This window comes from Microcebus murinus, chromosome 1, assembly GCF_040939455.1.
Source record: "Microcebus murinus isolate Inina chromosome 1, M.murinus_Inina_mat1.0, whole genome shotgun sequence".
In the NCBI taxonomy this organism is placed as follows: domain Eukaryota; kingdom Metazoa; phylum Chordata; class Mammalia; order Primates; family Cheirogaleidae; genus Microcebus; species Microcebus murinus.
Window position 1 is genome coordinate 1197851 of NC_134104.1, and position 25129 is coordinate 1222979.

At 53.2% G+C, this 25129-nt stretch overlaps 1 protein-coding gene across 4 annotated transcripts in view; it reads right to left on the reverse strand.

Annotated features, from left to right (window-relative positions):
* The window catches only part of ADARB1 (adenosine deaminase RNA specific B1), a 142763-nt gene that overhangs the window by 47330 nt on the left and 70304 nt on the right, over positions 1 to 25129 (reverse strand). For 3 of the 4 annotated variants that reach the window (XM_075998394.1, XM_012780035.2, XM_075998396.1), the window contains one exon: positions 787 to 861. The exons of the other annotated variant lie outside the window; for it this stretch is intronic. In XM_075998394.1, coding sequence (XP_075854509.1) covers positions 787 to 814 — 28 coding nt within the window. In that variant the 5' untranslated portion in view covers positions 815 to 861. The remainder of the gene's footprint in view (positions 1 to 786; positions 862 to 25129) is intronic. 4 annotated transcript variants of the gene reach the window in all.

The following is a 25129-nucleotide window of genomic DNA, read 5'->3' on the forward strand; positions in this document are numbered from 1 at the left end:
ATACACATAATTAGTTAGAAAAGTGATGTCTTTGTTGTAAGTCCCCACTAAACTCTCCCAGCTGCGGTGGAAGCACTGAAACCTTATTTAAACATACTGCTACCTGGGACCGAAGATAACATAGAAGAGACAGGTATGTTTCCTGACCTTTCCATAGAGAACAAGTCTGAGAGAGGAAAGAGCTGGCGTGCCGTGAGGCCCTCCAACCCCTCGGCCCCAAAGAGGGCAGCATGGAAAGAAGAAAGTCCCCCCCCCCAGAGGTCTGCTTACGCCAGCCCCACGTCTCGTTACTATCTTTGGAAACTTAAGCGTAACAGACACCTGTGAGCCCCCTTCCCTCAAAATGCAGAGACTCTGCTGTATTTGCAGGGAAATATTTGTATATGATTATCCAGAAGACTGGGTATTTGAATCAATTTCAAAGGTTGCCTTTGGTTTGCATGGATGACAACTCAGGGCACTGCTCTGAGAGCCAGCCGTGACGTGACTTCACATGACCACATAGCTGCATAAGACTGCGCCCAGAGGCATGTTCCAGAAATAGCAAGTGACAGCCCCGTGATGATAACAAGGCATGGAAACCTAGGCACCTGGCTGTCGGGAAACACCCCAGGTAGACACTGACACCCACTGCAGGTAACTAAAATCATGACGCTGTCGGCGAGCACACATCACGAGAAAACCCACCAATTTGCCTAAATCGGTCTCATTAATAAACTTACAAAAACACCAAAACTTTAACAGGAGATTAGCTATTTGATGCTACACGATAGGCCTAGATCTTACTCATGTTTTCTTCATCTTCTAAATCCATGGCAAAAGACTTTTGAGGGTTTCTTGACTGGCGGAGACTGTTTCTGTCTGAAAGACAGCAAGAAAATAGCATTTAGTGTTCCCAGGATACGGGCAATAGGAGGTAAATCTGCTCTGGGGAGATGATTACACTGTTATTACAGATTAAAGGAAAAAATCATGAAATAAGAACTCAGGTCTTGGCAGGGCGCGGTGGCTCACGCCTGCAATCCTAGCACTCTGGGAGGCCGAGGTGGGTGGATCGCTTGAGCTCAGGAGTTTGAGACCAGCCTGAGCAAGAGTGAGACACCATCTCTATTAAAAATAGCAAAAAAAAAAAAAAAAAAAAAAATTAGCCAGGCAAAGTGGCGCTCGCCTGTAGTCCCAGCTCCTCGGGAGGCTGAGACGGGAGGATCACTTGAGCCTAGGAATGTGAGGTTGCTTGAACTATGATGACACCATTGCGCTCTAGCCCAGGCAACAGAGCGAGACTCTGTCTGAAAAAAAAAAAAAAAAAGGAATTTAGGTCTTGTTGGAGAAGTTAGGTCTGCCATTTGGGACCGAACACTCCTTTCTGGCAGGTTCCGGAGCAGCGAAGAAAGGAGTCCTGATGGGGACTCTCCCGTGTGACAGATGACGAGGAGGATGGGGTCACAGCAAGGGACGTCTCGGGCTGTGCCCAGAGCCCCCAGGCTACTCTGCGGAGGGTGGGCTTGATTCTGGGAACGGAGGGCCACAAAGAGCTCTGGCCAGGAGCAAAGGTGAGGGGCACATCTCAGAAAGCTCTCTCCTGCAGGATGATTTGGAGACACGACACATCCTGACAGACAAGGCAGAACGCAGACGGGGCTCCCACCTGCCTGCCTCTGATCTCGGTTCTGGGCAGACTCTTGGTGTGGGTTGCAAAATAAAGCCGAATACCAAGGACCAGCACACCCTTGGCATTTCACTGGACTACTTCTCCGTCATCTTGAATAGCATCTGATATAGATGAGTCTAAAATGCATGTAGTTGTTAAACTTAACCTAATTTCTCAGCCAGGTATAACATATTATTTGTTGGCAGGAGAAACCACAGGAAATCCTCGAAGAATAATTATTCCAATTTCTGATCATTAACAAATTTGAGTTTCCTCTTCCTAAATATTTTAGGTACACTTTCCCAGATTGCACTAATATATGATCTATAATAAAGAATCCCATCAAACTGCAATTGAGGAAAAAGAGATTTGCAAATTTTGTAACCACATATTGCTATGTATATAAAAAATTTACATTATAAATCATTAAAAGGCAAATTCATTACTTTTAGGAAAATAGTACTAAAACATGTATATCTTATATATCTCTCATATATCATGTATCTAAAATATACATAGTTTACATGATAATCATTTGTTAATCACTTTTAATCTCACTACATTTCTGGCAAATTTGTCGCTAAAAGTTAGATGAGCTTCTATTTAGAATAGAGATTAAAAAATGTTTTCCAGATAGTTTTAAAAGTGCTACTATATTCTGTATTCCTGCTTATATTAAAAAAAAAATAAAAAAAAAATAAAAGTGCTACTATTTTATATTCGTTAATTACTTCAAGACATGTTTTCAGAAAATTATGTGCAAAATACAGTGCTGGATAATAATACAAAAATGAATCAGGAAGATTCTGTAATTGCAAAATTTAAATGTAAATACTGCCGGGATAGTTGGTTATATTAAGGAATTATTGTTAATTACTTTAGGTATATAAATGGTAGTTAACTTTTAGTGATGTGCACTGAAGTCTTTACAGATGAAAGGATAATATTTGAACTTTATTTCAGACTATCCAGCAAGGTAGGAACAAAGTAGAGGAGATACAGGTGGCTGGTCTTTGTCGCACCTGGCTGAGGGGCGTGTGGGTTCATCGTACAATTCCCTATTTGTATATGTTTAATATTTCCATTATGGAAAGTTTTATTTTAAGAGATGGGGTCTCACTCTATTGCCCAGGCTGGAGTGTAGTGTTGTGATCAAAGCTTACTGCGGCCTCGAACTTCTCGGCTCAAGCGATCCTCCTGCCTCAGCCTCCCCAGGTGCTGGGACTAACAGGCATGGCCCGTTATGGCAAATTTTAATAAAAGCGATTGAGGTTTGACCTAGGACGGGAGGTGAGATGCAGGACAAGGCGCGAGGCCCACGTGTGCAGGGCAGATGCCCTCGCGGTGTGTGTGGGTCTCTCAGGGGCCTCTCAGCAGGCAGGGTCAGCTCCGAGAAACGGGGACGTGATCATTACGCTGAGCCTCAGACGAAGGCCACACTCGGGCGTACCAAGAAGAGGGAGAACAGAGAGTGAGCACAAAGCACGGGAGTATGTAGGCAAGCTGATCACAAGGCACTTCTGAGAAACCCCGACCATAAATTGGGGAAACGACAGAGGAACCTGCCCAGAGGACTCAGCAGAAGACTGACTGAAGCAGGCAGAAGGGAATTCCCCGGTGGGAAGGTGCAGACGATGTGCTTGTCCCTTTTTCTCCCGTTAAGAACAGCGAAAACCCTGGATGTCATATATAGAACGATTCTGAGAGGCCTAAACAGAGGCAGAGCAGCCAGCGACCCGGGACCCGAGGAAGGACACTCCCTCTCTTTCGCCTCCTGGTGTCTGACTTGGAGCGAAAGAAGCTAAACCCAGAACACCAACAGGCACAGACCAAAAGCTCCAACAACAGCTGCTCTCTCTGGCCGAGGGACCAAGGACGGAGCCCAGTGAGACAGGAACCTTTAGCTGACAACAGCTCCGCTCCAGCCTAGCAGCACACAAGGACCTCAGCCCCACCCACGCCGGTGGTCAGCAGAGTCCCCGTGCTGCCACGGGCTCAGACAAGCCCAAGTGGGGAGCCAGGGCTCATCCCGCAGGCCCTTCTCTCACCGCAAAATGGGGTCATGGGCCCCCCACAGGGAGGCCCAGCGGGGAGCCTGGCCCTGCCCCTCCCGGCAGGAAGGAGAGCTGTCTGGGAAAGTGGCTCGTGCAGAGGGTTTGAGTCAGATTCAGAGTCTCGTGACATCACATGAGCAGGTTGCAGTTAAAAAAAAAATCACTGGTCATACCAAGAGCCAGGAGATCTCAAACTGCATGGAAAAGACAGCGAACAGGTGCCGACTCAGAGACGCAGAGACGTGAGAATGACCCGAGAAGGATTTAAAGCCACCTTCGCAGAAAGAGTAACGGGGAGGGATCCGTCTGATACCCGCCCTGGCCGTGCAGCCACCAGCGGCGAGACGGGACGGCGTTGGCCAGGGACGGACACGCAGGTCGCAACGGGGCAGAGCAGGGAACCCAGCAACAGACCCCCAGCCACGTGGCCGGCAGCCCCCCGGAGGGACGGCTGTCCACAGCAGTCAGCCACCCGGCAACAGAGTGACCCTCGACCAGCACTCGCTCAAAATGCACCGCGGCTTACGTGAAAAACAGAAAACTAGGAAACCGCTAGAAAAGCCGCAGGAGAAAACCCTCAGGATCCAGGGCCTGGCAGAGAGGGCTTAGACTTGATCCCTGAGAGAAAAGATGGACACAGCGGGGATCAAAACCTTCTGCTCTGCAAAAAAGGATCCTGTCGAAGAGATGAAAAAACAAGTTACGGACCGGGAGAGAACACTTGGGTCAGACTCAGAGTCTCATGATACCACGTGAGCAGGTTCCAATGTTGGTTCACAGGTCCAATGAACAGAATGGAATTTTGAGAAATTCTCAAAACTCAGCAGTAGGCCGGGCGCGGTGGCTCACGCCTGTAATCCTAGCACTCTGGGAGGCCGAGGCGGGTGGATTGCTCAAGGTCAGGAGTTCAAAACCAGCCTGAGCGAGACCCCGTCTCTACCATAAAAATAGAAAGAAATTAATTGGCCAACTAATATATATATATATATATATAAATCAGCCGGGCATGGTGGCTTGTGCCTGTAGTCCCAGCTACTTGGGAGGCTGAGGCAGGAGGATGGCTTGAGCCCAGGAGTTTGAGGTTGCTGTGAGCTAGGCTGATGCCACGGCACTCACTCTAGCCTAGGCAAGAAAGCTAGACTCTGTCTCAAAAAAAAAAAAAAAAAAAAAAAAACTCAGCAGTAAACAGACAATCCAATTTAAAAACAGGCAAAAAGGCAGGAGGAGCCATTTCACCAAAGAGGATACACACAGGTCTTGGAAAGTCAGTACGTAAAAGACGTCCGATAACACCGGCCCTTGGGTTTAGGGCAGCTTGAAAGCACAATGGGACACCACCTCTGAGAACGTGCCCCTCCGGGAACGTGCACCTCAAAGTAAAACACAGTGACCACCTCAAATGCCGGTGAGGACGTGGAGACACTGGCTCTCTCCAACATCACTGGCAGGAGTTTAAAACGAGCAGCCACTCTGGAAAACTGCCTGGCAGTTCCTTAAACGCGGAACACGCAACCACCGCCTGATGCGGCAATCGTACAACGGGGCGTCTATCCCAGAGAAAGAGAAACGATGGTGCGTGTTCACACTTCTTACAACTACGTGTGAGTCGACATTATCTCGGAATAAAAAGTTTAATCAAAAAATGGGCAGAAGCCATGCAAAACCCTAATTTAATTCTTGCCATTAGTCAACAGTTGGTTTGCTGGAGGAGACTGGCGTCCCTCAGATTTCTGTGGCCAGGGAGAACAAACTCCACAATGACAGTAACAGTACGTGCCAAGGTGCAGGAGTGAGCCCAGCGCTAATGCAGTTCACCTGATTTGCACAGCGCGCCTCATTTTCCTGCTTTTACATATTAAAATCCTTTTTAAAGGACACGGGAAATGTCTCACAGTGGAGAGTGGCCACGCCGCGTGCGGTGGCGGCGGGCGCCCGCACGGTGAGAATGGGAGCTGCAAGCCTCTCGCGGAGCAGGAGTCGATGTTTGCGGCGTCTACAAGTGCCAACTCTTATGCCAAAGGTTACAAAACAAAGCGAAACGGCAACGCGAGCACGTGGTGGACTTCACACAGCTGCTTTTTAGTGCGTTCTGAAAAGAACCTCTCATGGACTAAACTGCAAGCACATAAAAATTAAAACTCCATTAAAAATTTCCTGGGGAGCAGAATGCCAAGAACGTCCGGTTAAAGAAAAGCTCTGATAGTGACATTCAGAATAACCTCTCCGTTTCTCAAGAGGCTCCTGGTGCGGCAGAAGACAGGCAGTGGTGAGCATGCGGGGCCCACCGCGGAAGACCGGGTGCCCGCGTCTAACTCGGGTCCGGTGCAGCCCCAAGCTTTCTTTTTTAATGGAACTAGACTAGCTGATTCTAATGTTTATGTGGAAGAATAAACAGGTTCAAATAACCAGGAAAGCTCTGAACCAAGGAGCGAGCGGGTGGGCCAGCCCTGCTGATTAGAAACGCCCAAGGCCCACGGCCACAGGTCAAGGAGACAGGATGAAAGTCCAGGAGAGATCAGAACACGTCCCGAAGCAGAGCATCTGGTCAGAGTGGCACCCTGCAGCCGGACGTACAAACGTGCTTGTTAGCAGACAGGACTGGGCGCTGGGTGGCCGAGTGGAGGAAGAGCAGGCCGGACCCCAAGGCCATTGGCTGCCGATGTCCTTATTCCTGCTCGTGGGTTATCTTTCATTTCAAGTAACTCGATCGAATTGGCAATGCTTTATTTTTTAAACCAGGTGGTAGGTAAACTGTAGTTATATTAGTCTTCATATCTTTTTATAGATTCTTACATTGCAAAACAGAAATAGAAACAATATATATAAACACAATGCTCTATCAATTTCCGACAATACCACCATCTCCCCGCCCAGGGGCAGAGCCGTGGGCGCACGCACCCTCCTCCTCCTCCCCTTCCCTTCTCCCGCCCACCATGCAAAAACATATTCTGGAATGAAGCAGAAAGAACGTGACTTGGATACACTAAGGATGCACCCTGACTTGGATATTCTCTACTGTGCTGGTGAAAAATGCTATCTTTAGGGGTCCACTAAAAATTTATAGATTCAAAACTGCTTGAGACAAGTGGCGAACTTGATTAAAACTACTAATAAATGGATTTAATCCATTTTCTCTCTAAAAAAAAGGATAGTTCTGAGAAAAGTTTCATACATTCTTTATGACTGCTATGAGTTCTATTTTTAAAAGCAAAAACTGCCAATTCAGAAAAAGAACTCTGGGAGGCCGAGGTGGGTGGATCGTTCAAGGTCAGGAGTTCGAAACCAGCCTGAGCAAGAGTGAGGCCTCGTCTCTACTAAAAAATAGAAAAGAAATTAATTGGCCAACTAAAAACACATTAAAAAAAGAATTAGCCGGGCATGGTGGCGCATGCCTGTAAGTCCTAGCTACTCGGGAGGCTGAGGCAGGAGGATGGCTGGAGCCTGGTAGTTGGTGGTTGCTGTGAGCGAGGCTGACGCCACGGCTCTCTAGCCCAGGCAACAGAGTGAGACTCTGTCTCAACAGAAAAAAAAAAAGGAAGAGAACTAAGGAAGAGATTATTTGTGCTGATTCTTTATGGCAAGTTAAGCACACGCTGGAGGTGGAAGAGCTGTGTAGCTGCAGCGGCAGAACTGAATGACGACTTGATCACACAACAAAGGTGACTGAAATACAAACCTCCTACATGGCCTGCAGGAAAACAATCTGAAACTCAACAGGCTGATCGTGTGTGTTCAGAGAATTCACTTCACCATTTGCACATGGGAAACCTGCTGCAACACACGCGAGTGCTCCCCGCCCCGGGGAACAATGTGGGTGCCAGGGGCTCCTCCTGCTGGCAGCTGCCTGTCCCGCCAGGTCGGGAGCTCCGTGACGACACGAAGCCCACCCCGTGCGTCTGCAGCGCTCGGCAGGTGCTCCCCAGGGGGGAAGACGGGGGCACACCAGTCTGGGGCGTCCTGCACTAACTGATCACGTCTAGTTAATCGCAGTCTGGCCATGACAGCTGTGCCCGCTTTGCCTGAAACGTGTCTCAACCTGACGGTTACTCGTTCACCCCTCAGGTCCCCGAGTCGGGGGCATCTGTGAATGAAGGGGCTTCACGCTGCTCACTGCTGACAGGGCAGGAGCTGTGCAGTGCTGCTGTGACTGGGAACGCTGTCCCCGGCAGCTGGCTGTCCTCCTCATCCAGGGGGCATACGTGCCCCGCTGGAGTCCCTCTACTGGAAGTCAGTGACCTGCCTGCAGCCTGCAGGGTGACGGTGGCGGAGGGGGCCGGGACATGCCGGGGGAGGTCCGGGCTGAGCCTGCCTCAGTTCCCAGCTGCGTGGCCTCGGCGGGGCTCCCCAGCCCGGGTCTCACACAAGTTCACGCCCACGTCTTCTCAGCGGGGGTCCTGCAGGCGGCTGGGCGAGTCCAGCGACCCAGCGCCGACCCAGCGCCCGCACAACCCAGCGCCCGTAAGCGGCGACCGCCGTCACCGCTGCAGCAATGAGTGGCCGACGTGGGCAGGGCCACGTGTCCACGCTGCTCCTCGTCCCCGTCGGGTGGCTGTTGGCGGCGAATCAGGGCCCTCACCTCACTTGACACCACGGAGAACGGATATCGACCGGAACGCGGGATGGTGCTGAGCACAGCACAGGAGCACGGGCCAATTCCTCCTGCCAGGCTATTCGCAGTGTGAGGCCCATGAGGCAGATCTTTAAGACCTCGGCTATTTATTCTCTCGGGAGAATTAAAGCGATTCGTGCAGAAATATATTTTCAAAGTCAAGTCTCGACTTGCTTTCCAGCTATTAACCTTCCAGCGCACACGGCGGAGGGCTGCGGGTGCCAGAGCGCTGGCGGGACGGCTGGTTCCTCCAGGGACCTCCCCTGGTCCGCTGACACGTGAAACGTGCGTCCCTCCCATCACGGCACTCCCGGGCGCCCCCAGCGGAGGCGGCACCTCCCAGACAAGCCTGGGCGACAGCCTGAAAGTCAGGCCACGTCTCAGCAGCCGGCTCCAAGCAGCACCGAGAAAGCCCAACGCCCGGTTTAGAGACGGGGGGACAAACATGAGCAACATTCATAAAAGAATGCAAATGGGCTTCAATAAGCTCACTTGCCAAAGTTTCCTTTCATTCTCTAGAAAGCAAAGAAAGACGCCAGTTGTCAAACGGACAGCGGGGACGTCGCAGCGGGCTGAGGGCCAGGGAACGGGGCTGCTCTCTGCGGTGAGCAAAGCCAGCCGGCGGCCAGGCCCCTGCAGGGCGTGGCTCCCTCCGTCTGGCGAAGCTCCCCACCTCGCCGTCCAGAGGGCAGACGGGCTGGTGTGGGAGAAGCGGGTGGCAGGAGGCACGGAGGGGCCTGTCCATCCCCTACTGGGCACCGGGAATGGCGCTGGCGGGGCCCGGCCACCCCACTCCTGTGCACACGTCTCCTCCGAGGCAGAAGTCAGGTACCGCTGGGTTCCCGGCCCAAACACAAAGCATCAAACACTAAACTTCCAACTCTGGCACTCAGAACTGGAAGGAAATTATTATGGCTCTTCTCGTATTCAAAGTCAGCGACAAGGGTTATTACCTTTGCTTTCTCTATATGTCCTAATCCTTACAGTGTACATACACGGCGTTCTGTAGTAAGAAAGTAAGAAAACATTAAGTTTCATCCCGGGCCTTGCTCGCTCGTGTGCACACAGATCCGCCTTCCCCTACAGACTCCAGACGCATCCTGGAAAGGCAGCAGGCCCTCACGGGACACAGGCCACACCCCGACCACCACGAGCTGTCTGTCTCTGTGGTCTCACCTGCAACCACCATGAACCAAAAGAACTGCCCGCTTTTCATTGAAATGACTCCAAATTCCATATGCCCTGGATTTTACCATAATGTCGGGTCTCAGAGAGACCAGGTGGCCTGCCCGAATACAGGCAGAATACCCGTGCAGAGGGCCCCACCCCAGGACGTGGGATCTGGGAGGGGCCACAGCTCAGGCTGCCATGTGGGGCCAGAGGGAAGGCGGGCATGACCTGTGAGTCTGACCTTGAGGCTGCCGCATGGTGACCTTGAGCAGGTCCCTTTGCAAATCCCCATGAGCTGCCGCAAAGTGATGCCATGGGTACAAGGAGACCAAGGTGCCTAAACTCTACTCTGTCCTGTCATGGCCATGACACACACTGTTCTAAACGTGCATTTTGCACGTAACCAGTCCACACTGCTGCACGTGATTTGTGAGGCCCACGGCAAACGTGTGGGGGCCCCATTTGCTCCTGCACCCACCCAGCCCCGTCTGCCCCAGCAGCCTCCGCAGATGGCTCTGGAGGACAGTGGCCAGAAGACCCCAAGGGATGAAGCTGGTGTCAGAGGACAATGGACAGGGAGCTCCTGCCAGGAGAAGGATCAGGTGTGAGCAGGGAAGAGGCCCTGGCCGGGCAGAGCACACGGAGGGGCCTGAGCGCCACCCGGCCCTTCTGCCCCCGCTCTCCCGAGTGAGCGCTTGATCTAGTCTCCCCGTCCCCGGCAGCTCCCAGGCTCGGCCCTCGGAGAGCCGAGTCAGGAGGAGGAGGAGATCTGGACTCAGGGCTGGGTGAGGCCTCAAGTTCATCGCCCAGGGAAGGTGTCGTGTTCTGCATGGCATGTGCCATTGCCTCTAGGCCTGGCCCGCACGACTTCCTGCGTGGTTCTCTGTATTCCTTCCTGCCTTCCTACCACTGGAGTGGCGGTGACTCCCGGGGTGACTCCAGAACCTTCCATCAGAGGGCGGAACCACAGAATGAAACAAGCCTGGGTCCCTGGGCGACCTCGAGGGCCGGCTGTGCCACGGAGCATTGGGGTTTGCTTCTTACGCGGTCACGGCCCCTCTCAGCCCCTCACCCGCCCCCGCCCCACACGTGTGCATGCACACACTCGCGTGCACGGCCCCACACCGACCCGCACGCCGCCCCCGCCCCACACGTGTGCATGCACACACTCGCGTGCACGGCCCCACACCAACCCGCACGCCGCCCACGCAGCTGCGGCCTCTAGGAAGCTACGCAGTGTGCTGGAGCACGACACCACACAACAGAAAACACCACCGACCCAGAGTCGCCTACGAAACAAAAACCTCCACAGAGCGCAGTTTTGCGCCGGCGCTCTGCCTTCAGAGTGGACGCAGCGTGTCCCAGCGCGTTTGAAAGATGGTCCAGCTGGCTCTACTTGACACGGCCTAATTAAGTTCCCACTCATTGAAAATGGAGTTAATTTTCTGGAATCAAAGGGGGAAAAGTAGACGAGCGTGTAAACTGTATTTTCAACATTAACACTTATACGGAGAACTGGCACTGTTAGCATTTGCTTTGGACTCGATTCCCATAGTGTTTCGAGTACAATTTCACAAACCTACTTCCATGCGTTTGCTTTAGAATTTCAGCTGCTAACCTGGAGTGCGTGGTGTGCCCCCACTTGGGGCACCCACTGCTCGCTGGGAGGGCCCCCTCTTGTGCTGTGAAGCTCGTCGGTAGGAATTCAGCAACACGGACCCACATGCCCACCACATGGGCTCCAGGAAATCTGAGCCTTCTACCCCAAACTGCTGCTGTTCGCTGGGGTCGGCAGCATTCCTCACTCGGGCCCTCTCCTGGCAGACTTCCTGGAGCACGGGGTCTTCCCTTCTCATCAGAGACTGGGGACAGCCCTGCCCACCCCACAGCACAGCAGCGAGCCATTGCATAAACCACCTTCCTATCTACCAGCCCTTTCCAGAGCAAACCTCAGCCTCAAGTTGGGGCTGCCCCTTTCCCCTCTGCCCTGTGCACACCCGGATCCTGGGTGCCAGCACATAGAAGGTTCCAGGGGGTGCTTGTTGGATGCATGGATCAATGGATGGATGGAGGGGTGGGGGGGGTTGATGTGTGAGTGTATGGATGGATCATGGATGGATATATGAGTAGGGGGTAGATGATGGATGACTGGATGGATGAGGGGTGGGTGAGTAGATGGATAGTCGGATGAGTAGGTGATCTGTGAGTAAATGGATGGGTGTATTGATGGATGGAGCGATGAGTGGTGGTTGATTGATGAATAGATGGATGATGGATGGATAAATGGACATATGGGTGAATGTGTGGATAGATAGATAGATGGGTGGGTGGGGGATGTGCAGATGGATAAGCAAGTAGATGAATAGAAGGATGATGGATGTATGAATGGATGTACAGATAGATGTGTGGATGGATAGAAAGGTGGGTGAATATGTGGATGGATGGATAAACGAATGTGTGATGTACAGGTGGATGGACAGATGGATGGATGGATGGATAGATATGCGGATGGATAAACAGATGAAGGGTGGATGAATGGATGTATGGATGGGTGGTGGGTGGGTGGGGGAATGTGTGGATGGATAAGCAAGTAGATGTTAAGTACAAGGATGATGGATGGATGAATGGATGTACAGCTAGATAGATGGGTGGATATGTAGATGGATGGACATACGAATGTGTGGATGAATAGGTGGACAGATGGATGGATATATGGATGGATAAGCAGATGATGGGTGGATGGGTGGATGAATAGGTGGACAAATGTATGATGGATGGATGGGTGAGTGGGTGGCAGAATGTGTGGATGAATAAGCAAGTAGATAATAAGTAGAAAGATGATGGATGGATGAACAGACGTACAGAGAGATAGATGGGTGGATGTGTGGATAAATGGATGTGTGGATGTACAGGTGGATGGATGGACGGAGGGATGGATGGATGGATATGCGGATGGATAAACAGATGATGGGGGATGAATGGATGTGTGGATGTACAGGTGGATGGATGGATGGACGGATGGATGGATGGATGGATATGTAGATGGATAAACAGATGATGGGGGATGAATGGATGTGTGGATGTACAGGTGGATGGATGGATGGACGGAGGGATGGATGGATGGACATGTGGATGGATAAACAGATGATGGGGGATGAATGGATGTGTGGATGTACAGGTGGATGGATGGACGGATGGATGGATGGATATGTAGATGGATAAACAGATGATGGGGGATGAGTGGATGTGTGGATGAATAGGTGGATAGATGGATGGTGGATGGATAGATGGGTAGACGGAGGGATAAATGCCATCCCACCTTGCACCTCCTGCTGTCACCATGCTCCACATCTCACAAAGAGTTGCTAGCACTGCAAGGTGAGAACTGCAGCTGAGCCAGGGAAGGAGGCTGGCGTGACAGCTGCCTGCCCCCCCCCCACGTGCCACCTGGGTCACAGCGTGGCGAGCTGGGTCTGCTCACCCTGTGAAGAGTGGCCGGCATGGAGTCTCAGGGCCGCCCTCCAGGGACACTCAGAGGGAGCCTGCTGCTGCAGCCTGGCTCTCCACCTCTACACAGGTCCCCACACCCCTTCACTCGTGCACCCTGGAAATGTGGGAGCCTGGCCTCAGACAGAAGCACAGTTCAGAGCTGTCACCCCGGTGACAGTAATCTTCATATGTGCACCATGACCAGCACAGAGACAGGTGCTATCACCCACGGGACAAAATACGCACTGAGGAAGCCCTGAATCTGGAAACCCAGACCTCACCACACAGCACGGGTCCGAGTGAGGGAGCACGTCTGCGTCTCATCCCGCTCACCCTCCCGCCGGTCGTCTACGCAGCAGCGGTGCTGTGCGCAGGCGAAGCCCACGCACTGAGGACCAGCCAGGGGCAGGGGACGCCTGTGCAGGGCACTAACCGTTCCCCTGCAGCCTCACCTGCGGCTCCCAGGCTCCCCCGGGGCTCAGGCTGCAGCGTCTGCTCAACGGGGCCCTGGTCAGTATCTAAACTGCACGTGATTCTCTCTCAACCATATTTTTCTGATGATTAAGCTAATCCATCTGAGTCCCACACACAGTCAACAGTCGATTATTTGCCCTGTGGAAGGGAGTGACTGCAAGGATAACTCAGGAACAATGAAAAATCATTGAAATTGTATTGCTACCGAAGCCAACTAAAACAAGTAGCTTGCTAAGACACTGTTCTCAACAAAGAATCAAATTTTAAAAGGCATACATTACACCTGCCTTAGAAAAAAAAACACATTCCCATATACATGATTTGCAGCACCTTAAAATTACACAATATAAAAGACTTTTACATCTTATAAAACTTTTCCAGTTTGGTGTAAATAAGATAGCCAGTCTTAATAATATCCATAATTTTTAAAGGCATTTTTATTAGTTTCAAAGGTAATGCATATTATAAAATGCCAAGAGCAGGTACTAAAGTGTAACGTTATACTGCTCAGTAACATTCACAATGAACTTACTCACACATGCATGAGCAGGGAACACACATCATTTAATACCTGGGCTTAACTGTTACATCTTGTAAAAATCTCAATTTCTGACACTGGTCTGAAAAATGCAACATATCTGAGGGGGTGGGGGTTCCCACTGCAGAGTGAGATTATAGAATGAGTGAAGAAGATATTTTAAGCTTGAATTACAAAAAAAAAATCCAAGAGAATGACAAAATTATTCTTGTACTTCTCAGTATTTTTCGCAACTTAAATGTTCAAGTGATGAGAGTCCAAGGAAAAAATGATGGCAATTCTAAATTTAGGGTATTTGATCAAAATTTCCCATTTCTTTTTTTTTTTTTTTTTGCCATTGCCTTTGTTTTACTTTCTATTGCTTAACAACATCTTGCTTTTGAAAACTTTAACTGAGAAAACAAAAACAGGCCAACACTGTGCCCTCCTGAGGTGAGGGGCTAATGAGTCACACAGACTGGCTGTTCCAAGGCCACGTGTTGTCAGTGAGCACCCAGGCCCCTGTCCTGGACACGCACCCCTGGACACGCACCCCTGGACAGACATGGTGCCCCCGGCCCCGGGACACAGAATCCCATTAGGTGCAACCGTCTTTGTTACATTTAGCAAGATGATAGTATCATAAGATTGCTAACTTCAAAATTAATTTATTCTTCCTCTTTTTAGGAAGCCACACTACAAAACTGTGGCTAATCATATTTCCTGAAGAGCAACCCTCTCCTGCTGCAGAAGAGCCCAGAGGTCCGCTGGTGGCGAGGGGCTGCACCCAGCCCTGCCAGGTGTGGGTACGAAGGTGATGCCAAGGGAAGCAGAGGCAGAGGCACCAATCACGACTACTTGCTGGGCGGTCCTCTTAGCAAGATGCATTCCCCGTTAATTAGCTCATATTATATGAAGAAAACAAACTGTCAATAGCTTTTCAAGCAATCATTCACCTCCAAAAGCCAGTAGTTTGCAATTTTCATAGTCATGGACAATTTCTGAGTCTGGCTTTTAAGAAAAAAAAAAAAATCTAGAATTTCATGCCTTACAATATCAAGTAGAATTTAAAACCGATAGTAACCTGGAGCATTGCATGGCAGGAATTATCTCTCCATTCTTTTGAAAGGAAAATATTTTCACAACGGTTGCCACAGTCCTGATTTCTGCAGCAGGAAGCATAGTTTTAATGTAGAAAAGTCATTCACAGAGAGTGCAGCGAAGGATAAATGATCATAAAGCATCTATCTCGGGAGGAAAAAAACCTTCTCATGCTAAAAAGCTACAAACTTTTAAGGTTTCGTAAATACTTTTCCAAAGATACACTTCTGACTCCGGTGCTGACATGATTTCTATACATGTTTACAGACATGTTTTTAGATTTTCCTTAAGTGCTCCTATCTAAAATTCTATAAAATGCCAACAGAAAAAGGAGAGGGACTTTACAAGGGAGAACTGGAAGGAGATTAATCCACAAAGCAGGTACCCTGAAAAACACCTCTATGCTGCGTTTAAAGACTAACACTTTACACTTCAGGGTAAAAGCTGAAGGAATTAATTACCTCTCCTCTCAGAGCGTTTCCTGCGCCTCCTTTTATACCGACGCCCCGTGGCGCTGAAGGGGGCGCCCACGTCTTCTGAAGTCCCGGTGGGAAGCGACGCCATGCCTGCGAGCCCAGGCCAGCCCCAGCCGGCCCCAGACCCATCCCGCGTCCCTCAGCCGCCGGGACAGCAACACGGCGGCGAACTGCACGCTGCCAGCCGTGGTGCCCGGCAGCCGCGACGGCAGCCAGCCCCCTGCCTCGAGCTACGCTCCTCCCCCGCCGTGGGCTCATTCATCAAAGCGCAGAGTTAGGCAGAATTGGGTTGAAGGGCCCCAAACACCGTAACGACTTCCTGGCTCACCCCCCAGAGAGTGACATGTGACAGTTAACCCTTCAAGGCAGCCACAGACCCAGCAGCCCGAGCGGGAGGAGAGAAGGGCCATGCCTGCCAATCTCTCCAGGGAAACAGAAACCTCCCGCGGCAGACACACCGAAGTCCTGTTCAAATGGAAACCCTGAACGGATGCAAGAGAAGCATCGATCCATACGAGAGCACGGTTTAGAAAGCAAAACAGCAAAAAGGAACAGGCTGCAACACAACACAGCACAGAGGACCCACGGACGCTGCTGGTGGAATAGCTGAGTATCAAGTGCAGGCGCGGCTGAGGGTGTCGTGAGTGAAGCCCCCGGGGCAGGACGCCCTCCCCAGGCCTCCTCCCAGATCCCTCTTCCTCCTCGCGTAACTGACGTATGTCAGACCAACGCTGAGCCCCTGTGTCTGTCACTGCGGGGCAGGGGTGCCGCGTGCTCCCCGGTCGAGTGACACACACCAAGGGCGGGGCAGACGCCGGCCTCTGCGTTTCCCGCCGTGCCCGGCGGACCCACAGGCACAGCCGGCCAGCACGGCACGCACCAGCCCGGGGCAAGCAGGCTCACATGTCACACACACGCACACGCTACTCACAAAGGCACAAGTGCACACAGGCACCTACACATGTACAGCAGCACACACGTCACACACATACGTCACGCAGCGCTTGGTCCCCGACACGCGGTGCTGGCTCAGCAGAAGCCACAGCTCTCGGCCTCCTCCAGCCCAGACACACACAGCCGGCCCGGGAGCAGCTCCCCCAGTCCCGCCCGTGCCCTGGGAACCAGGGGCACCTGTGTCCAGACGCCCCGGAGTCGGGCCGCCCTGGGGGGCATGAAGAGGGTGAGGAGGGCGTGCGTGGAAGGCACCCACAGGGAAAAGGGAAAGAGACAGACCAGCGATCCAGTCAAGTCCCCTTGCCGAGACGCAATCGCTACCCTGTGTGACAAAGCGCCTTTGCCCGCAGCAGCGTTCAGCATCCGTTCCTACCGAGTTTCCCCAAAAATACGACAGGGCCTTATATTTATTTTCCTCAAGAAGACACCTAGGGCTTATGTTCAGGGGATGTGTTATTTTTATTAAGTACGGTACAACAATCTACATTTATTCAAATAGAGCGAAGTTGTCATCTTCTGGAACATCATCATAACTCTCCAAACCTCGAATTCCATCCTGAATTTCTTGCAACTCTATTTCCTTTACAACCACTGGCCCCAGTCTCTCATGTCGAGCACTAGAGCTCGCACGGGGCAGATGAGAAGGGCTGCTCATCCTCTTTACCGCTCCGCGACGAAATGCACGGGTTGAGCAGATACACTGTGAAGCCACACCCATCACTAGGGCTTATTTTCGGGGTAGGGCTTCTCTTGAGCAAATGCTTGGAAATCCTGCTATGGCTTATTTTATGGGTAGCTCTTATTTTCGGGGAAACACAGTAACTCCTTCTTCCAAAAGGCCACATGGATTAGCACAATGTTCAACACGGCTGCACACGGCGCCTGAGCAGCACCCGCCATGCTAATTGATTCCTATCACCTTTAATCTGTGTGTGTCCCCAGAAACGTCTGGGTAAGCCCCGTGTCGAGACCTCTCATAATTTTCTGTCGCCTCCCCGTGCACTTTGAACACGAGTTCGTCTTCCTCAGACAGAGGATGCCCTGACAGATCCAGGTCCACACCACACCCACGGGGCCCGAGCCAGCGCCCGGGGAGGGGAACCGACAGGCATCTCTCATTCGGGATCTGCCCACGACCTCCTCCCGTGTGTCCACATTCTGCCAGCCGCCCTGCATGCCCTCCTGCTCCATTCTCTCTCGGCCAGACCCTGCGTTCCTGCCTGAGCGGGGAGGGGGCACCACCCGCCAGCCCCCCTGACTCCCGGGGCCCGCCCTGCGCAGGTCTGGGAGTGGCTTCTACCGGAATGCAGGGTGAGGCGAGGGGGCCCCTCCAGGACACAGCTGGGGCTCCCGATGCCATAGCAATGGCCTGGGGGGTCGGCATGAACCGGACACGGGTCAGAGGAGAGCCACGAGAGCGCCCGCCACTATAAGCAAGCTTCCCACGGGAGGGTCCTCTCGTGGCAAGCTAAACAATTAGGCAATCCACCGAGTAGAAGGGGTGCCGGGGAAAGGCAGCGGGACGTGCCACGCCCAGCCCCCTCACTCCCCTCAGGACAGGGCTGCCGGCCACTGGGCACCACGGAGCCCAGTGCACCCGGGGTTCCCAGAACACAGTCTCCACCCTGGCCACCAGAGGGACGGCGGACCCCAGCATTGCCAGCAGTTTCACTTTTCTAATATACTTAATACGATGACAACTACATTTTCGAACTGTAAATTAAAATTCCAGCTCTACTTAAATAACTTTGATTTAAACATTTGACACTAACTTATATTTTATAAATTATAATTTTTGCTTTATTTACTCAAGGTCAAATTTGATAAAAATGCATTCAAATTTTATATACTTCAAATTCAACCACACATTTTATGTTTTAAATTCTCTAGATCAAGGGTTGGCAAACTTTTCTGTAAAGGGCCAGATGACCAGTGTTTTAGACCCCATGGCCACATGTCTCTATTGCATTCATTATTTTGCTTTTCTTTATTTTTTAACGACTGTTTAAAAATGCAGACACTGCATAAAAGAGGCTGTAGGCCACTGCAGGCCCAGCCTGCTCCAGGCCATTGCTGCCAATAGTACAAGCGCTGCCAAAAAATGTTTAATATAAAACAAAATTAGTGATTAATACAAATTTTTAAATATAAAGCTCAATAGAGGCCGGGCACGGTGGCTCATGCCTGTAATCCTAGCATTCTGGGAGGCCGAGGCGGGTGGATTGCTGGAGGTCAGGAGTTCAAAACCAGCCTGACCAAGAGCGAGACCCCGTCTCTACTATAAATACAAAGAAATTAATTGACCAACTAATATATGTAGAAAAAATTAGCCGGGCATGGTGGCGCATCCCTGTAGTCCCAGCTACTCGGGAGGCTGAGGCAGCAGGATTGCTTGAGCCCAGGAGTCTGAGGTTGCTGTGAGCTAGGCTGACGCCACGGCACTCACTCTAGCCTGGGCAACAAAGCAAGACTCTGTCTCAAAAAAAAAAAAAAAAAACAAAAAAAACCCCGCAATAGACATTAAGGGGTAAATATGCACTAATTCACAAATTACGTCTTGATTTCGTTACTCATTCAAACACGAGTGGCCTTTCAACAGAACACCCAGATGTGCACAAAACAATTAAATTCAGTCATCCTTAATATTTTGACAACTTGCACTCATACAAAAACCACAGACCGACACGTGCTTTTTCCATTTTGAAGGTGCATTTGTCAGAGGAGGAGGACAACACGGACTGTTAGTAGTGTGTGGATTGATCCAAACCTCCCAACTACTTAGATGCAAGCTGAGGCCCTTTGCTCTCTGGCCCTGGCCCCAGCCCCACCCCTGCCTGTGGGGACAGGCCTGGGGCCAGATGCTGCAGCCCACAGGCGGGAGAGCAGGGTGCAGGCTGCATTCGCTTTTGCACCCTGGTCCCAACTAGGCAGGCAGGGTGGGTGTCAGGAAGTACTTCTGAGAAGAGGAGCCAGTGCCACTGCAGGGCACACCTGGGGAGCTGCTGGGAGGGAGGGCAGGCGCAGGCAGGGCCAGGTCTGAGGCCTTCCAGCTGCGGCAGTGCTCTGAGTCTGTAAGGAAGGTGGGACAGGGCGGGGTTGGCTGCCACAGCCCTAAGCCAGCCCACTCGGCGGGAAGGGCCCACACTCGGGGGAGGTCTCTGGGCCGGAGCAGCCAAGGAGAGAGAAAGGACACCCCCCAGAGGGCAGGTATCAGCAAAGACGAGCTCGGTCCCTGGCGACTGTGTTTGTCGTGTGCACTGAGCAGCTGGAAACACAGGCTGGGAGCCGGGCACGGCGTCTGCGACTATGGCAGGCACAGCAGCCTCACTCCAGAGCGGCGCTGCAGGTTCCGTGACCCTGCAGGCAGGACAGCCGCACAGGGCGACGGCATCTGGCTGGGCTTTCGAGCCACTTTGCCCTGTCCCTTCCCTCTTCTTCAGGCCCCTGCAAGCCCCTGACACATGGCAGGAGGTTACCGCGAGGGAGCCCAGGCCCTGGCGCCCCGGGCTCCTACCCCAGCTGCCAGGCTGAGCCTTTATCTGTGACTCTCGGCCCTGAGAGCGGCTGGAGCCGGCCTGGAGCCCTCAGCAGGGTCAGCCCGTGGTGGCTGCTGTTCTGCCTGGATGCCTTTTTTGCAGCTCAGACCCTCCAGGGGCTGCCCCGGCCCTGGGAGCTTGCACCGTGGGGACTTGAAGGGGTGAGGACTGGGGAGGGGAGAGCCGAAGAGCAGCTGCCTGCAGGCCAACCCCAGCTCCAGGGCAGGCCCCTTGGGGCGCAGACGGCTTAGCCTGTGACTTGGGACTGTTTTTGACAATGACACCGACAGCCCCCTGGTGTGAGTCCAGGATGGCTGTACTGCCAGGCCCTGCCCACTGAGCAGTCTGGGAGGGGAAGGCCCTCAGCCCCTCCCTGGGCGAGACAGAAGGGTGGGGCTCCTAGGAGAGGCAAGGGGGTGCTGCGGCAGGGGCAGGGACGGGCGCCCCGAGCAAGAGGCAGTGGGGAAGCCGGGCAGGTCCACACTCAGGGTAAGCGTGTGGGAGTATGTGGGTGGAGGGCCAGCTGCAGCAGTCCCTCCGTCCCCGCTGCTGCATTTTCACTGCGCCCCAGAAGGCCCGGCCTGACACGGACAAGACGCCCCATTCTGGAAAAAGAGGTGTTTGGAAAACCCCCCAGCACCCCTCTCTCCGGTCTAAGGCAGCGCACTTCGCAGCGTGGGCCCCGTCCCGAGTGACAGCCGCGGCTGTGCCCGGCGCCCCGCCGCCAGTGCAGGCGTGCCGCGCTCCCCACGGGGGATTCACAAGCAACCCGTGGAATCGGAGCCAAGAAACCACAAAGACTAAAAAGGAAAACAAAAATGTTCTTCAATTATTTTAAACACGAAACGAGAGCATGTCTTGGGATGTGTTTCACAATACGGAGTCATTCACTTTGTCTAGAAACTCTGCGTGGAGGTTTCTGTGGGTCGTGTTGACTATTCCGTGGCCATGCCACAGAGTGAGATGCGTGGCTGTGAGCCACGGCCACACTGTGTCGGCCACGCCGGGGCTGGCTGGAGGCGCACACAGCCCAGAGCCCGCAGGGTGGCCGGGCTGAGAGGAGCTGGCGACAGGCCGTGCCCTCCGCTCCGCTGCGGCAGGGACTGGCCCCGGGGTCTCCCCACGGGGACCCAACAAGGAAGAAGCCGTTTGAGAACTGGAGCCAGAACCCCAGCTCTCTTACCCGGGAGGAAGCGCTCAGTGCGGTGGTGGTCGTAGGCAGCCCAGAGCAAACCAGTCGTAAGTTAAAAAGAGAAGAAGAAGAAATAAGATAGATGGTAAAAGCCTGTCTGGATTCTGGATTCTTCAGGATGGAACGTTCTGGGGAAATAAAGCGCTTCAGGAAGTCAAAGAAACATGCGGGCCTGCTCCCGGCTGCCGGACACCGCCCGTGTCTAAAAAGAGCCCGACTTCTCCGAGCTAAGGTTCGTCTGCTCTGGGTTCTCCAGGAAGCTGGGCTCAACGGTGGGCTCAACCAGTCCCCTGGTTCCCCCCTTCCCCCGCCGCTCTGGGCGTGGGCGGCCACAAAGCCCCTGTAAGACGTGGCCGGGGCAAGTGCAGGACCCGCTGACCCCAAACTGCCCCGGCTACTTCCCGCCGGAATAACACTCCGGCCCACCCTAAACCCCTGCCTGGCCGGCGGCGCCTATCCTGCACCGACCCCACTGAAGGCCCTGGCCGTGGACTTCCCGCTGCTTCCTGCCTCCCGACCCAAGCTGGGGCCCCCACGTGGCCCCGTGCAGCGGGACGTGCCCCTGCTCCAGGGGACATAAGGAACAAAAGTCTCCTCTCGGTGGCACAGGCCTCTACGCCGTCACTTGGTCACCTCCGTACGTGACGGTCCCATGGGCCCCGAGCGGGCAGCAGAGCTGTCCTTGAGACTTCCTGGGTCTCACAACACCACGCCCGCCGGCCCCTTTCAGCCAAGAGGCGCGCAGCAGCCTGCAGACCACAAAGGCCGGCTGCTTCCTGCCACGACACTGCACACTCCAGTCTGGTACTCTCTCTACTGTGGTACAAAAATTCATGCAGAATCAGATAAAACGGCAGCTACGTGTGTTTGCCTTCAGCTCACAAAGGGATCGTTTGTTTTCATTCCTTAACCAAAGGACACGACCCAGCGCGCAGCAAATCTTCCTAACATCAAAAAATGCATTATTTTTCTGCTCTCTCGAAAGTCAGAGTGATTTAGAGTCTCCCAGCGCGGCGCGGCGAACAGGCGCGGATCGTGTGAGCGTGTGAGCGTGTGCGCAGCGACCCAGAGGCGCGGGGAGGGGCGCGGGCTCGGCCGCCGCACGCCAATTCAGCTCAGAGTCCACACCGTCCTAACGCCGCACCTGTCCTTCCCTTCCTCCTCCTCTCTCCCTCCCACTTCTTCCTCCCACCGTTAGGATTACTAAGAGGAACATGAAAACAGGACACCTGACTCATAAGCACCAAGAAACTCACAGCAGAACGGAAACGACTTACCCCACCGGACAGGGCTTCTGTAATGAGTACACAGACAGCTCACAATTTTTAAAAATACTTTTTTCCCAACTTGAAGAGTACATGAATTTCTGACTTCAGCTGCCACGTCTGTGCCAGTTAATAAACATTTGATTCCAGGAGAGTGCCACCAATAGCCGTATACCATTTAGCACCTGACATTCCCAGTGCCTAATTAGTTCCATTTCTATCCCATGTTCTCAGAGCAGAGACTCTGAAGTTTAATGTTCCCAGAATATTCATTTAGCATAAAACTCTTAAAAGCACTTTTCTACTGACAAGAAGAAAAAAAAGTATATATCCTATTAGAATTCTAGACCGTCTAAATGAACCAGTTGTATTTGCATAAAATCGAGACGTGAGAAACTGTGGCAGTACTTAATATTAAAGTGCCTCAGACATGTGTGCTAATAAGACAAAAAAGCAAATATCCACTCGTCCCCCCATGCACGAGCCTCTGCTCCGCGCCGGGACTGCCCTGAGGGTTCGGCACGTCAGTGGACAGAAAGACGCGGATGCCTGCGTTCCCAGAGCTCGCGTCCTAACAGGAAAACACCGACACCCTGTGAGTGCCACAAATGATTAGGTGATGCCACACGCCAAGGACCTGCAGGCGGCAGGGAGGTGGTTCTGGAAGAGAAGGTCCAAGGCTCTGAGGTGACAGCAGTGGAGGTGACAAGAGAGGGCGGCCGAGGCGGAGGTTCAGGGGTCCTGGCAAGCCCACACGTGGGGTGAGCACACAGCGGCCACTCAGTGGCGGGGACCCGGGCAGAGTCCCGACCAGGGGCTGCAGTCTAGCTCTGACCCAGATCTAAAAGGCACGCTCTGGCCACAGCGGGGGCAGGTCAGAGGAGCAGCACGGGGGGCCGCGGTGCAGGAGGTGAGAAGCCACCAGTCTCAGGCACGTCCTGAGGGCACCACGCCCGGGCTCCCCACAGCTGTGACGTGGGGGTCTCAGGATAAGGATGACCCCGGCTTTCATCCCGAGAGCCCAGAAGGAAGGAGTTGCCGCAACGGGAAGACCCGGGCAAGGGGTGAGGGGGTCAGAGCTCAGGGGACGTCTGAAGTTGCAGGTGTCCGTAGATCCCCCCCGGGAAGGTGCCCGCTGGGCTCGGGGTCTGAGTTTGGAAAGCAGGAAAGAGGTCTGCGCTGGAGACCCAGGTGTGGGACTCACCTGCAGAGGTGAGGCTGGGCGAGATTCCTGAGCACGGATGGAGACGGAGCTGGAAGCACACGCCGCTGGGAGGTGAGGAGGGGAAGGAGCGGGCAGCCCAGGAGGGAGCGGCCACTGAGGCAGAGTGCAGTGCAGTAGGAGTTTATTCAGTGACTGCCACCTGCCAATCACCACACACACGTTAGCTCATTTAAACTCCACCAAATCTCAGTAAAGGAGACTAAAGTGACAACGTGAGGGCAGTGCGGACACAGCCACCACTAGTTTTGCAGCCGTCAGTGATGCCGATAAAGCCTGGGTCTCTGTGGGTGATACCGTGCAGTCTGCCGCCTGCACGGCTGTGCTGGTGGTCATGGCTTCACCAGAGTCCAGGGCTGGTCACCCAGTCAAAGCCCCGCTCCACCTTCTCCCAGCCAGGGGGCCCTGGGCGAGCCCTCCCCTCTGGCTCTACAGAGTCCTCATCTGCCCCACACACATGACGGCGCCAGCTCATACCCGAGCCCACGGGAGAATCAAGTGAGGACAGTGCTCAGGGGCGACAGGTGCCCTCGGCCGTCCCCCCACCCCCAGTGCCACTGCTTCTCGGGGAGGAGCCCGCGGGCTGAGCGCCTGCCCAGGGTCACACGCAGGCTAAGCAAAGCGCCTGGCACAGCCCAGCCCCTTGGACCTCAGGCCCACGCTCTGCGCCCCTCTGCAGGGCTGCCGATTAAGAGCGGAAACCGCGCCTGCTCAATTTACACCTCAAGTATTTTAAGATTCTTTACAATATCAAGTCAAACAATATATATGTATTTCTTTAAATTAACACATCTCTATCTTCTATATTAAAACGGTTTCACACAGACCAGGATAAGAATAATCTTGCAACATTTCTCCACTTGTTCAAGGTAACAAATTCAATTAAGCCTTTTCCATAGTCTTTTAAGGTGACTTTAGCAGGGAATGCTGGGTTAAAAATCAAAATCTACATTTTTTAAATGAGTATAGCGGGTGTGCCGACAGGATTTGGAAAACAAAGGCGCTGGCCAGAAAGCGGTGAGAGAACTTGAACCAAGGACCCTACAATTAGCTCAAACAGCATAAAGCAAAGTGAGACAGCAACCACAGTGACCCAGAGGTGGCCCAGTAGCAGCTAAGGCAGCCCACGGATGGCTCAGGTGGCCTGTGGTGGCCCAGGTGGCCTCTGGTGGCTCAGGTGACCTATAGTAACTCAGGTGGCCTGTTGTAGCACCGGTGGCCCAGGACCAGCTAAGGCAGCCCACAAGTGGCCCAGGTGGCCTATGGTGGCTCAGGTGGCCTGTGGTGGCTCAGGTGGCCCAGGAGCAGCTAAGGCAGCCAACAGATGGCCCAGGTGGCCTATGGTGGCTCAGGTGGCCTGTGGTGGCTCAGGTGGCCCAGGAGCAGCTAAGGCAGCCAACAGATGGCCCAGGTGGCCTA